General features: G+C 37.9%; 1 protein-coding gene across 1 annotated transcript; it reads left to right on the forward strand.

Annotated features, from left to right (window-relative positions):
• Positions 1-616: 616 nt before the first annotated feature.
• st14a (ST14 transmembrane serine protease matriptase a) lies at positions 617-12,338 on the forward strand. Its single transcript, XM_085184365.1, has 19 exons — positions 617-1,117; positions 3,795-3,954; positions 4,361-4,491; positions 4,577-4,647; positions 4,762-4,916; positions 5,087-5,122; positions 5,557-5,791; positions 7,613-7,752; positions 7,849-7,952; positions 8,088-8,197; positions 8,280-8,416; positions 8,499-8,603; positions 8,733-8,837; positions 8,919-9,044; positions 9,168-9,290; positions 9,442-9,622; positions 10,524-10,795; positions 11,088-11,224; positions 12,100-12,338. Exons 1-19 carry the CDS (start codon positions 1,076-1,078, stop codon positions 12,256-12,258), a joined length of 2,529 nt encoding a protein of 842 aa, XP_085040491.1. The 5' UTR covers positions 617-1,075; the 3' UTR covers positions 12,259-12,338.
• The last annotated feature ends 39 nt before the right edge of the window (positions 12,339-12,377 follow it).

Genomic DNA, 12,377 nt, shown 5'->3' on the forward strand with positions numbered 1-12,377 from the left:
CGGAAGAGGATTAGGGCCACTGGAAAAAAAATCTGAGAAAAAAGTCAGAATTCTGACTTTAATCTCAGAATTCTGACTTTTTTCTCAGAATTCAAGAAAAGAAGAAAAAAAAAAGACGTGCCTACTTTTTTCCCCGCAGTGGCCCTAATCCTCTTCCGTACTTAAACTAGTTCAAAGAGTTCTCATTCATTTTCTGTATCAGACGGATTCATCATCTTATATCAATCCGCCATGTTCTGCGGTTTGATACTCTGGTTGAATGAAATACGTCTCGCGGACTTGTTTCTGTTTGGCGGCATAACAAAACCGTTTCACTATAAGAAAAAAAAAACGCAAGTGATTCAGAAGTGATTCATCACTGTTTCACGAATAAGCCCACGCAATCACATGACTGATACTAACTATAAGTGACGCTTTAACATAATTATAAAAATCACACAATTAAATCATTGTCCTACTTTAATTATGCTGATATTTGTAGAAATCCCAAATATAAGATCACAATAAAGCGTTTTTCCAAGAACTGGAAGCGCAGTTCACCTGAATGAATACCTGAACTCTAGCCCCACCTCGTAAACAGGTGTATCCTCTCCTTTACAGTGAAACCTAAAACAGCCACCATTAAAGAAAAGACAGTTTTCGCGCTATCTATATCTAATCTAATAGATTTCCCATTATTTTATTTAATATGTTTCGCCCGTGTCAAGTAAACAGGAAGTCGTTACAGGTGTGTGGGGTGGAGACAGAAACCTGAAGCTGCCGGAAAAGCTTTTTTCTCTAGGTTGTTTGGTCTGGTAGTCACCTGTTGTCACGCAGGTAGGCGACGCGTTCTCGTCAGGGAGACATTTGCGAACCCCTCGACTGAGAGGAGCCTTTTTAAGGACAAAAATCACATTTTTCTTTTGTTTTTTGTTTTTATTTGTCGAATTAACACATTTAAAAACAAAGAAAAAAAAAAAAAAAACAAGGCCTGCAGGTTCACCACGGAAATCGGCTTGAAGGAGTGGTAGGGCGAAGAGGAGGAGGAGAAATTCAGACGTTTGAAGTCGTTTTCCATTTGATTAGTGACCCCAAGATGGATCACTTAAGCAGTGGGCCGCGATACACCCCGGCGTCGGTAAGTCACTTGTTTCTTTTTGTTCCGTGATGGGGCTTCATATTGCTTTCACTTATTTCCTGTATCAGAAGTCAACCAAATTGCCGTAGAAACACAGTGAAAGACGTGTGGGTAGAAACATCTCCACTCAGCAAATTTTTCAGACTTAAAGTGTAAGGCTACTTGTGTTTGTGTTATACACACACACACACACACACACACACACACACACACACACACACACACTTACTTGATGTCAGTGTATTAAGCTGTGCTATCTTGACTGACTCACTCAGCAAAAACTGGTTTGCCTACAGACAAACAAGTTAGTGAGTGGAAAAGAACTACAGTTTCATGTACAGACGAGAGCAGTTGATTGAGCAACCCACACTCCCTTTTCAGCTTTTCACCTTTTTAAATCACCAAAATTAGTAATTAATTGCTAAAGAGTATTTAATGAGCATCTAGACATCGATTAATGCTCACACTGAGACAATCAGTGCCACATAGCCACACAGTTATTTGTGCATCTGTTTATTGAGACTCAATAACAAGTTACTCAGTGTTTGTGTAAATTGTATTCTAATATAGTAACATGCATGTGCTATACTTCTAAAGTCTTACAAATGTAATCAGTATATCATAATATCGTATCATAATGACCAAAAACAAACCTTTACAAGGAAACTAATAAAAGCTGGTGGTGGTTTGCACTGCTCCCTAACAGCAAGAAGATCCCGAGTTCGTCTGGTCAGGGACTTTCTGTGTGAAGTTTGCATGTTCTCACTGGGTCTGTGTGGGTTTGTTCCAGGTACTCCGGCTTCCTCCCGCAATCCAAAGAATGGCACTTTGCGGGGTTAGGTTAGTTAGTGATTCTAAATAGCCCGTAGGGGTGAATGTGACCGTGTCTGTCTCTCAGGGCGTACCCCACCTCTCGCCTTATGGCAGCAGCTGGGATAGGGTCCAGCCCCCCTGCAACCCATGAATTAAATAAGTGGAAGAGGATGGTTGGATGTATGGAAAACTCTAATAATTCTGCTTATGTGGCTGCATTCCCAAAGCTCATTAATTACACTCAACAAAATGAGCTATGGGATCTTCCAATCTGCAGAATGCCAGAAATTAATGTTTCAGAACCTGTCGACAAAAAGTACTCAAAACTCTAGATAACCTTCTTTTCATCAAGTAACTTCGGCATATATTTTTGAGGGGTTTGGACATAAAAACATCCAGAAACCTTCACAGTTCCCAGAGCAGCTGGCCCTCCCAAGGTTGCGGTCTGAATTCCTCCACCTTGTTTGAACTTGTTCACTCTAGTCATTCTCCTTTGTAGATTATTATCTATCTAAGAATACTCTACATCGTAATATTGTGTCGATAAATAAAACGTGTTATTGTGTGATTAGTCCCTTATAGTGTCAAGATTTTGCACAGTGGAGCAGGTGTGAATGGTATTTGACTTCTATGTTGCTTTGCTGTACCGTGCATGTCGTGGTTGTTGATAGAGGGGCTGGGACTGTTCTGATTGTATGTGTTCTTCAAGTAGAATTAGCAATTTTCTGTTAAAACCTGACATTTTAGATGTTGGGTAGTTTAAAGAAATTTTCTTTAACAGTTTAACCTAACACTAAGACTTACATTTTGAGCTTCACGAAGAGTTTAAAAACACTGTTTTTACATATATGAATGGATCTTAGTGCTATATCTTTTGTTGCAAAGGCAACCACAGTAGTAGTAGGGAGATGGGGCTCTATGAGATATATTCTGCCTTTTATCAACCTAGACCCTTTATGTTGCAACTTGATCAGTGAATCCACACATGAGAACAATGAAGTGGATATAGATTGCATAAACTCTTCAGTTAGCATTTAACATTATGATTAATTGTGACAAATATAAAGCTTGCTCTTTACAAATAACTATTCTGCCAAAGCAGCACATTTATATGCTTGAGTCATGACCTCATCAGTGGAAAATAATATATTATTTAATTATATAATGAGCTCCAAGTTTAAACAGGCAGAAAGAAAGCATTTCCAGTGGTTTATAAAGCAAAAAAAAAGGCAAAAGCATGTCGTAGTCTTTTATTTCTTTTATTAATGCTACGCTACACAAAGCACTTACAGAAACATGTTGTTTGTGAGTAGTTGCCGCCAAGCAGGTTTGACAGGATTTTACATGCTGAAACCTTTGTACTCCCTCCCCCCCCAGTCTCACCTCTGAAAGGTAACAGCAGAGCATGAGTCATGGCATGAAGTTCTCGTTTCATTCATTAACAGCACAAGACAGTGAATCTCTCTTTTCTGTTGCTCACGAGCCAATTTTTTGCTCACAGATTTTTTTTAATATGTCTCTTTCAGTTGGAAAAATCTATTTCAAAAGAAAACTATTATAACATTTCAAGCTTCAATGTGTCACACTTCTTGTATCTGAGAACAGAGTTATGTAGGTCACCAATAGCAGGGACATTCCTTAAATATGCAAGTGTTGGCTTGCTGTCTGCTGCTGTTGCTTATCTTTATGATCATCTTTTCATGAGGGCGTGAGATGCTTTGCTTTGCTCTCCTTTGCACCTTTATCTACACAAGTCTAAACCTTTGTAATTTTGATTAATATTTAGAGCTGGCTGATATTAATGCACCTGAGTTTTACATGTTGATCTGTCTCTCATCTGTTTAACTGTCTGTCTTTCATCAAGGACAAAGACTGGGATGATAATGATTTCCACTTACAAGCATCGGACACCAAAAGGCTTGAGAAGAAAAAGCACCCAGGGAAAGCTGGGGTTGTGATTGGCGTGGTGATCTTGGCCGCTCTTGTAGCTCTTATGGCTGGAATACTAGTCTGGCATTTCCACTGTAAGTGCATCTCTGTTTAATAGGCAAATGTACTGCACGTACATTTTGTTCAAAACCTGCAGCATTGAACGAATGGTACACACTCTGCTACAGATAAACAACGAATAAATGTCATAAAAACAAAATTAAATTTACAGTAAAAAAACACAAGGTAGCTTATTGCTAAAGATTAAGTAACTAGATCATTCCTATCTACACAACTTTAGACAGTTTTAAAGCTCATGATTTAAAAGAGCTAGAATCGAGGGTTTACTGAAGGGATAGTTAAATCTCAAGGAGAGAAAGAAACATTTGAAAGCCACAAGAAGTAACAGCAGTAATACTTGGCATAGGAGAAGAAGCAGTAGTGAATACTAAGCGTGTTTCTTGTGCTGTGGTTCACATTGAGTCTTTTGTTATCCTAAAGTCCGTAAACACCAGCGGGTCAAGAGGATGTACAGCGGGTCCATGCGGATCACCAACCAGGCATTTATCAACAACTATGAGAACTCCAGCACTCCAGAGTTTAAGGCTTTAGCAAAGCAGGTGATTTCACAGGTAAGAATGCCACCAACATCTGTGTGTCAACACTATTTTTTCATTCCATTTCATTTTTTATGATTTTGCTTCAATCTCTTTTCAGCTTAAAGTCGTCTATTCCAAAAGTCCTCAATTGTCAAAATACTACCGCGAGTCTACAGTTCAGGCCTTCAGGTAAGCTCATGAAGTGTGAAGGAATAAATCCTTCAAACTTGCCATGTATGTATGTATATGTGTGTGTAATGGTAATGTGTTTGTTGTTTCTAACCCTGCTGTCATTGCTCTTAGTGAGGGCAGCGTCATTGCCTACTACCTGTCTGAGTTCAACATCCCCGTGGGGCAAGAAAGAGCAGTTGACAACGAAATGACTTCAGTAGATAAGCTAGTGAAAAAAATGCGCATGTCTATCAGTGAATTGACTTTTGAAAATGTGGTCACTTCAGGTACAGTGAAAGCAACTGCTTGTCATTCTATATCAAACATACACTTTTGTTTGTTATATTGTCAGTTGTCACGTTGTATCTGGTTGTTTTTGTTTTTCAGTCAGTCCTAACCTTATGTCTTTTTACTTCCTTTTTTTTTTTTTTTTTTTTTTTTTTTAACAATTTTACAGTTCTGGACGATCGCATGTTTTCAAGATCCTTTAAGGGTAAGTGTTCAAGTTTTGTTTTTTGTTTTTAACATTTCACTAGAAGTGCTACTAACAAATCCTCTACATAGACTGAAAATAGTAAACCACATATACCTTACACTATAGAACATGTTACCAGGGACGACACCTTTCTTCACTATTGTTAGTCTCTTTTTAGAGTAGAACATTTTTCTGCCATGGACGCTATCAAAAGGGCGCTTGTTTACTTCTTCTTTCCATACCCAATTTTTTTTTTAATAAATAACCATTTTTTTATTCAGTTTCACTTACATCAAAAAATGGAAAAAGCTTACTGCAGAATGGTCACGACCACTAACGAAACTACATTTCATTTGCATACTTTTAGTAATAGTAATATTAATATATCTGTCTTAAAATGTGTGACAGTGATTCACAAGCTTAAATTCTAAATCTTAATGTTTCTCTTTCAGATAATCTGCAGTTTGCACAGCATGCCAAGGTTGATTATATAGGACAGATCGAGTCGCCGGGTTTTCCCAACAGTCCGTATCCTCCTAACACCTTCATCCAGTGGCAGCTGAGAGCTGACCACGGCTATGTAGTCAAGCTGGTATTTGAAACATTTGAACTGGAAGAGAGCTGCGAGAATGATTTTATCAAAATCTACGATTCCCTGGTGCCCATCGAGAGTCTGGTTATGGAAGAGTGAGTTAGCCCTTTAAAACATCAGTTTCAAGATTCAGATAAAAAAACGTTGCTACATCTGGTATTATTATTATCATTATTATTATTATTATTATCATTTTTATTATTATGTTAATAATATTTATCATCGTGATCATCACACCAATTTTTTTACATGTTTTTTTTTTTTTATTGCGCTTCATTGAGCTCTTTTTTTCTCTAAAACAATGAAATACTACTGATGTCACTGAAGGATTACAGTAAAATATGAAAGCATGTCCCTACTGATGCTTTTGCATTGACATTTTTTTTTACTAAAGTGTAAATTTGGTACTTTTTGACTGCTAACAATCTGCTAGTAAACTCTGGAGTGCAGCTTAAAGATTTTAGGAAATGATCTAATTGTGATTTTTCTGGCAGATATTTCGTTTCCAATTCGATTCATGTGTTTCTTCAAATTAAGCTTCAGCACAAAATTCAAAATGTACAGTAATATTTATGAAGATGTTAGAAAATGACAATCATCTTTTTAAGTAAAATTGAAAAGTAACGGTAACAAAATGAAACTTAAGGAAATAAAGATGAAGCCAACAGAAACCTCTCATCTGCGAAAAGCAGAGATGAGATTCTGAGACCACCCGAGTAAAAGCCACTTGGCTACACCTAGAAATTCTGTCCATAAAATTCTGAACAGAATCGGTGACAAAGGTCGGCTCTGGCGGAGTCCATCACTCATCAGAAACCAGTTTGAAAGTAGTGTTTTATGGCATTAGTCATCTCCCAATGTCTTTTGCTGCTCATGTCTAACGGAGTTAAACTGGCAAAAGATGCAGTAATTGCAGGCTGTTTGCGACAATGAGCCTTGAGCACCACTTTCACTTGACTCTTCGCCAGACTTTTTTGTCATGCACTCTTCATGCAAAAGCCTGTGGTGATTTTTCAAGTGCCGGTATAAGTTGGTTGCGTTTCTGCTAGATGTTACAACTTTAGTGCGACAGGTTTTGCAGTACCTGTTTCTGGTGCATCTCCAGTCTCAAACCCCAAATACTCACAAATTACCGATGTGCTGTTTTTCTTAGGTATTAAATCTCCTAACTGCCCTTCCTGTTCTCCATATGTGCAGTGTTGTGAGATCAAGCAACCCCTTTATCACAATCTGTAGCAGCAGACACTTTTCACTCAGTTTCCTGTTTGCTGAAAACATGTTTAGTTTTTTTGGTACAATATTAAGTGGCGCATATTTTGCTTTTAAGTTTGGAGGATTCACTTATTAAGAAACTCTCTCGTCGAACTGTACATAATGGTGCAGTTATGTTGGTTAAACCTCATTTTAGATTAATAGCACTTGCAAATAATTTGTTCAGAATTTGTTGAGCACTTTGACTGAAGCTGTAAATTTAACTGTTAGTTATACCCGAGACTACATGTAATCAGAAAACGGAAAGCTTTCCACAGGAAAGACTTACGAGTGTGTGGGTAGTGGTTTTTCTGCCCTAATGAGATAAGTGCAATAAGCGAAACACTTTTCTGTAAACATTTTTCTGTAGGGAAGCTAAATATAACCTCTGCTGTAAAATGAGTCACTTTCAGAGGTAATGCACTGTTACATTTTCTTATTATGTGAAAAGAAATTCTGCCAAGAAGCTGATTTTTAAGCGTTTTATACGTAACTTTGAACGATAGTGAAAAGTAATTTAACCACACGTGAAGGAAGGCAGGGGATGAATCCATGTCACGAAAGGGTGAAATATGATGTGCTTTTTAAAGGACCAAATCTTCTTTGTGTATCAGTCTGTTAGCAGTGCGTTCAGAGCGTTATTGTTTTCTCTTTGCTTTCTACAGGTTGTGTGGCAAATATTTGCCTAGTAAACGTTTGAGCTTTCTGTCCTCTGGCAATGTAATGTTGGTGACAATGGCCACTCATGACCAGTCCTTCCCAGGTTTTAGAGCACAAGTCTCACAAGTTCAAACAGGAAATAGAGGTAGGAGTTAAAGTTTACCTGCAGTTTTTTAAGGAAACACTTAAGTGTTTGACATTTGTGCTGATGCATCTTTTTCTTTTTCTTTTTTTTGAACAGCTATAGCATGTGGTGAGAAGCTGATAGGTTCAAAAGGCAACTTTTCTTCTCCCAACTACCCAAATTACTACCCTCCTAATACTAAATGTGAGTGGTTAATTGAGGTGAGTGGTCAGTCCCTTAAATGGTGTACTACTCAACAATATGATGTGTTTCGTGCATATTTCTGCTCTGTACCACCCCTGAAGATCACATCCCATTGTGGGATGTAGTTTTAATCTTTTTTTATATTCATTAAGGTCCCTACTGACAAGGTAGTGAAGCTCGTATTCAAAAGGTTACTCTTGTCCCAGCTGGGAAAGAAAAACACAAACTGTGACAAAGACTATGTGCAGGTCAACGGAAAGAAGTGAGTCCTTGTTGTGCTTTAAAAAAACGGGAATGCCAGAACAAAGCAGGTGTGTCATTGCTTGTACATTTCATTTTTTCAGATGGTGTGGAGAAAAACCTGATGGGTCAGTGACAGAAACCAGCAGCACCAACAAAATGACTGTGGAGTTTTATTCTGATGAGTCTCGTGTGGACCACGGCTTTCTTGCACAATATGAGGCCATTGACATCCAAAATCGTAAGCAATTTAGTTTCTTTCAAATAATGAGTATTCCTTGACATTAGGACAGTGTTTCTCATGTTAACCATACCATTCACAGCTTGTCCAGATAGGTTCCAGTGCAGAAATAACAACTGCATTAAGCCGGCACTAAGATGTGATGGTTGGAATGATTGTGGAGACATGAGTGATGAGGTGGAATGCAGTAAGTACCATTTACTCGTGATGCTAAGACTACACATTTTTTTTAATTGCTCTCTTTATTCTTATGAGAGGATTTGTCACATCCTGAGAATCATTTTAATGTTTGATGTTCATTATCCCCCCTTCCCAGGCTGCAGTTCAACTGATATTAGTTGTAGAAATGGATTCTGTAAGCCCAAGTTCTGGAAATGTGATGGCGTCAATGACTGTGGAGACAACACAGATGAGATGGATTGTAAGGCCTTGTAACATTGATGGAGTGTGTTTCATATCAGCACTGGAACTGCTTAAACATGCCTATTACTTTTTGTATTAGGTGGGTGTCAATCTGGGCAAATAACGTGTAAGAATGGCAAATGTGTTTCCGAGAAGCTGAAATGTGATGGAAAGGACGACTGTGGGGATGGAACAGATGAACAAGACTGTACAAAAGCCACAGGAGGTACAACAGATAAGCCCAACTTTGCTATACATATAGATAGATGGTGGGAGAGAGAAATGGCTAGAGATGGATTGACTGACAATTAGCTTTGTATTGATTTTTCTCCTTTTCTTCTCTCCTTAGGTTTAACTGTAGGCTGCACAGATTTTACATACAAATGTAAAGACAATAAATGCATCAGTAAAGTGAATCCAGAATGCGACGGGACGCCGGACTGTGGAGATGGATCTGATGAGGAGAACTGCGGTATGTCACAAAAAAATCACATTTAAATTAATCCTTCATCCTTCACCTGTGCAGTTTAGGTTGTCTTATCCAAACAGGTGTGGAGCTCCACCCAGTTCACAATAAGCTGCAGTACACCAGCCCTTTGACTGATTTGTTGTTTACTTTGCAGACTGTGGGACACGTGGGAGGACCCAACGTATTGTAGGTGGTCAGAATGCAGAACAAGGGGAGTTTCCTTGGCAGGTCAGCCTCCATGCCAAAACTCTCGGTCACGTCTGTGGCGCGTCCCTCATCAGTCCGAAATGGCTGGTCACTGCTGCCCATTGTGTGCAAGATGAAGGCTCTTTAAAGTAACTTCTTACCCTATTCTTTGTTCCTCTTTGACACAGTACATTGATTTTTCTGAAAAATATGATCTTATATTCTCTCCGTGTAAAATGAAAGCTATTTGTCTCTGTTTGTTTATTTTTCATATTTTACATATTTTGAAGATCTTATAATCCAAATGAATGAAAATGAGTACCTTTGGAGTATAACAGAGTTAATATTTGTCCTCAGTACGTTATTTTTAAGTCTACTTTAGAAAAATCAAAGTTGTTTACAAATTCTGTGTGACTTCAGTTAATTTATCCTTTTTTCAATACTTTAAATGTCTTTACATAGAGTAGAGTATGGTACGCAGTCAGTATAACAACAACTCTGTTATACACTTTAATAAAACTAAGAAAAGCCTCAGGTACTGCTTAAATTATTTAAATAATAAAGCTAAAATAAGAAAATCATGAATTTAATAGTAAAGATGTAAATTGAACGTTTTTTTAATAGCAACAAAATCCTTGAATGTGGTGAAAAATAATTCGGCCTTTGCCAGGTCATCAGTGAAAGTTTAATGAAACTTTAACTCAGTATAAACACAGTGTTAAAACACAAGTTATCAAAAATAAGGTCCTGATATTTTTTTTCTCTAAAATCGCATTTTATTATTTTTTTTTTTTTTTCAGTCTGTCTAATATTTTGTCTTTAGTGTTAGTTAAATGGCAATTAATTTTATTTTGCAAACAGTTATCACAGCCACACTCACATCTTATTATATTCAACAAGCGCTGAGAAATCAGACTTAAAGTATATTTTAAAAATACCATATAATGGGAATTATATATAGTGCCACATAATATGCTAATTATTATAAGTTCATTAATAATTGAGACCGTGAATAAAATCCTTCATCCGTTTTGTTACTTACTTCCTCAGACTCTCCCAGCCTGGCTCTTGGGAAATTTACCTTGGCGTTCATACACAGAAAATGTTAGGAAGTCCAGTTCAAAAGAGGAATCTGAAGCAGGTCATACCTCACCCTAACTACAACCAATTCACCTTTGACAATGACATTGCCCTGATGGAGCTGGACAGTCCTGTCACCTACAGTGACTACATAAAACCCATCTGCTTGCCAGCTCCGCAACATGAGTTTCCACCTGGCCAGGATGTGTGGATCACTGGGTGGGGTGCCACACGAGAAGGAGGTGAGTAAATGATTTGTCACTTTAACAAATATTTGTAGCCACCAAAACTAAAAATATAAAAGCCTGAACTTGAGCTCAACATTAAATCAGCATAAAATGAAATAATTTCTCTTGTTTTTCTGTGTTTAAGATTTAGTTTTAGTAATTATTCTTTGGGTTTGTACACACCTTGTAAATCAGCCAATGTAAACTACTATATGTCTTTATATAAACACTACTTGTAATACAAGCATGTAAAACTTTTTAAAGATGCCCAGTGATGTGACTTCCTCTTTGTGTGTGTTTGTTTCAGGATCTGCTGCAGTAGTGCTCCAAAAGGCTTCAGTCAGAATCATAAACCAAGCTGTGTGCGACGATTTGATGGGGGGCCAGATCACATCTCGGATGTTTTGTGCTGGTGTTCTAAGTGGAGGAGTTGATGCTTGTCAGGTACTTTGATATTCTCCTTTTTTTTTTTTCTTCGTTCTTGTTTTTTGGGGAAAAACACAAAAAACCCTGCTTGTGCTGCAGACAGTGGCATGATGTAGATGGAGGAATTAATTGATTGAACTAAATCTGTAAATGTCATGAGAGAACATGTACAGTTTTAGGTCGTCTTGGATATATTGATGAATAGTATATGAATAGAATGTAACATGCACTCATACAATGGTGTAAGCAGAGGAATTTCACCTTAGAAAGTAGAATTAATGTGTTTATTTTGATTTTCTTTTTTGGCCCACTGCAGAATTTAAGAGGATAATTGGATATTCATAATATCCCCACACCATCCCCATGTATTAGAATAGAATAGAATAATCCCTTAATTGTCCCACAAGGGGAAATTTGGTTGTAACAGCAGCCAGAAAGACACAAACAAACAGGACACAGAACAGAAACATACACAATTTTTCTTACATATTTACATATGGACAATGGTTACTATAAACGGAGTACTGTACAGTTATTAAATTAAATAAAAATAACTACAGATAAGAGGCAAACCAGGTTGTAGTGCAAATTGTTTGATTCAATTATTGCAGTTACAGCGCAGATGTAAACATCTATGTTTGTCGGGAGCAGTTCTGATTGTACAGTCTGACAGCTGCAGGGAGGAAGGACCTGCGGAAATGCTCCTTCATGCATCTAGGATGCAGCAGTCTCTCACTGAAGGAGCTCTGCAGTTCAGCAATATTTACATGCATGGGGTGGGAGACTCTGTCCATCAGAGATGTTATTTTAGCCAGAGTCCTTCTGTCTCCCATCCCACCATTGCCTCTATGCTAACATGTCTACCTGTGTTCCTGTGCATTTTTCTGCTTTAGGGAGATTCTGGGGGTCCTTTGTCCAGTCCTTCCGGCAATCGTATGTTCCTGGCTGGAGTGGTCAGTTGGGGTGATGGCTGTGCTCGCAGAAACAAACCAGGAATCTATACAACAGTTACCAAATTCCGTGGCTGGATCAAAGAAAAGACAGGAGTTTAGTTTGTATTGTCAAATAAGGCCAAAGGCATGGACATAAATGAGGACTGAGGAGGAGTGCCACAGTTTAAAAAAAAAACAAACACCCAAAACACTTTTACTCTCAATTGTAGCTGCAGTGA

The sequence above is a fragment of the Neolamprologus multifasciatus genome, chromosome 14 (assembly GCF_963576455.1).
Source record: "Neolamprologus multifasciatus chromosome 14, fNeoMul1.2, whole genome shotgun sequence".
Taxonomy (NCBI): Eukaryota; Metazoa; Chordata; class Actinopteri; order Cichliformes; family Cichlidae; genus Neolamprologus; species Neolamprologus multifasciatus.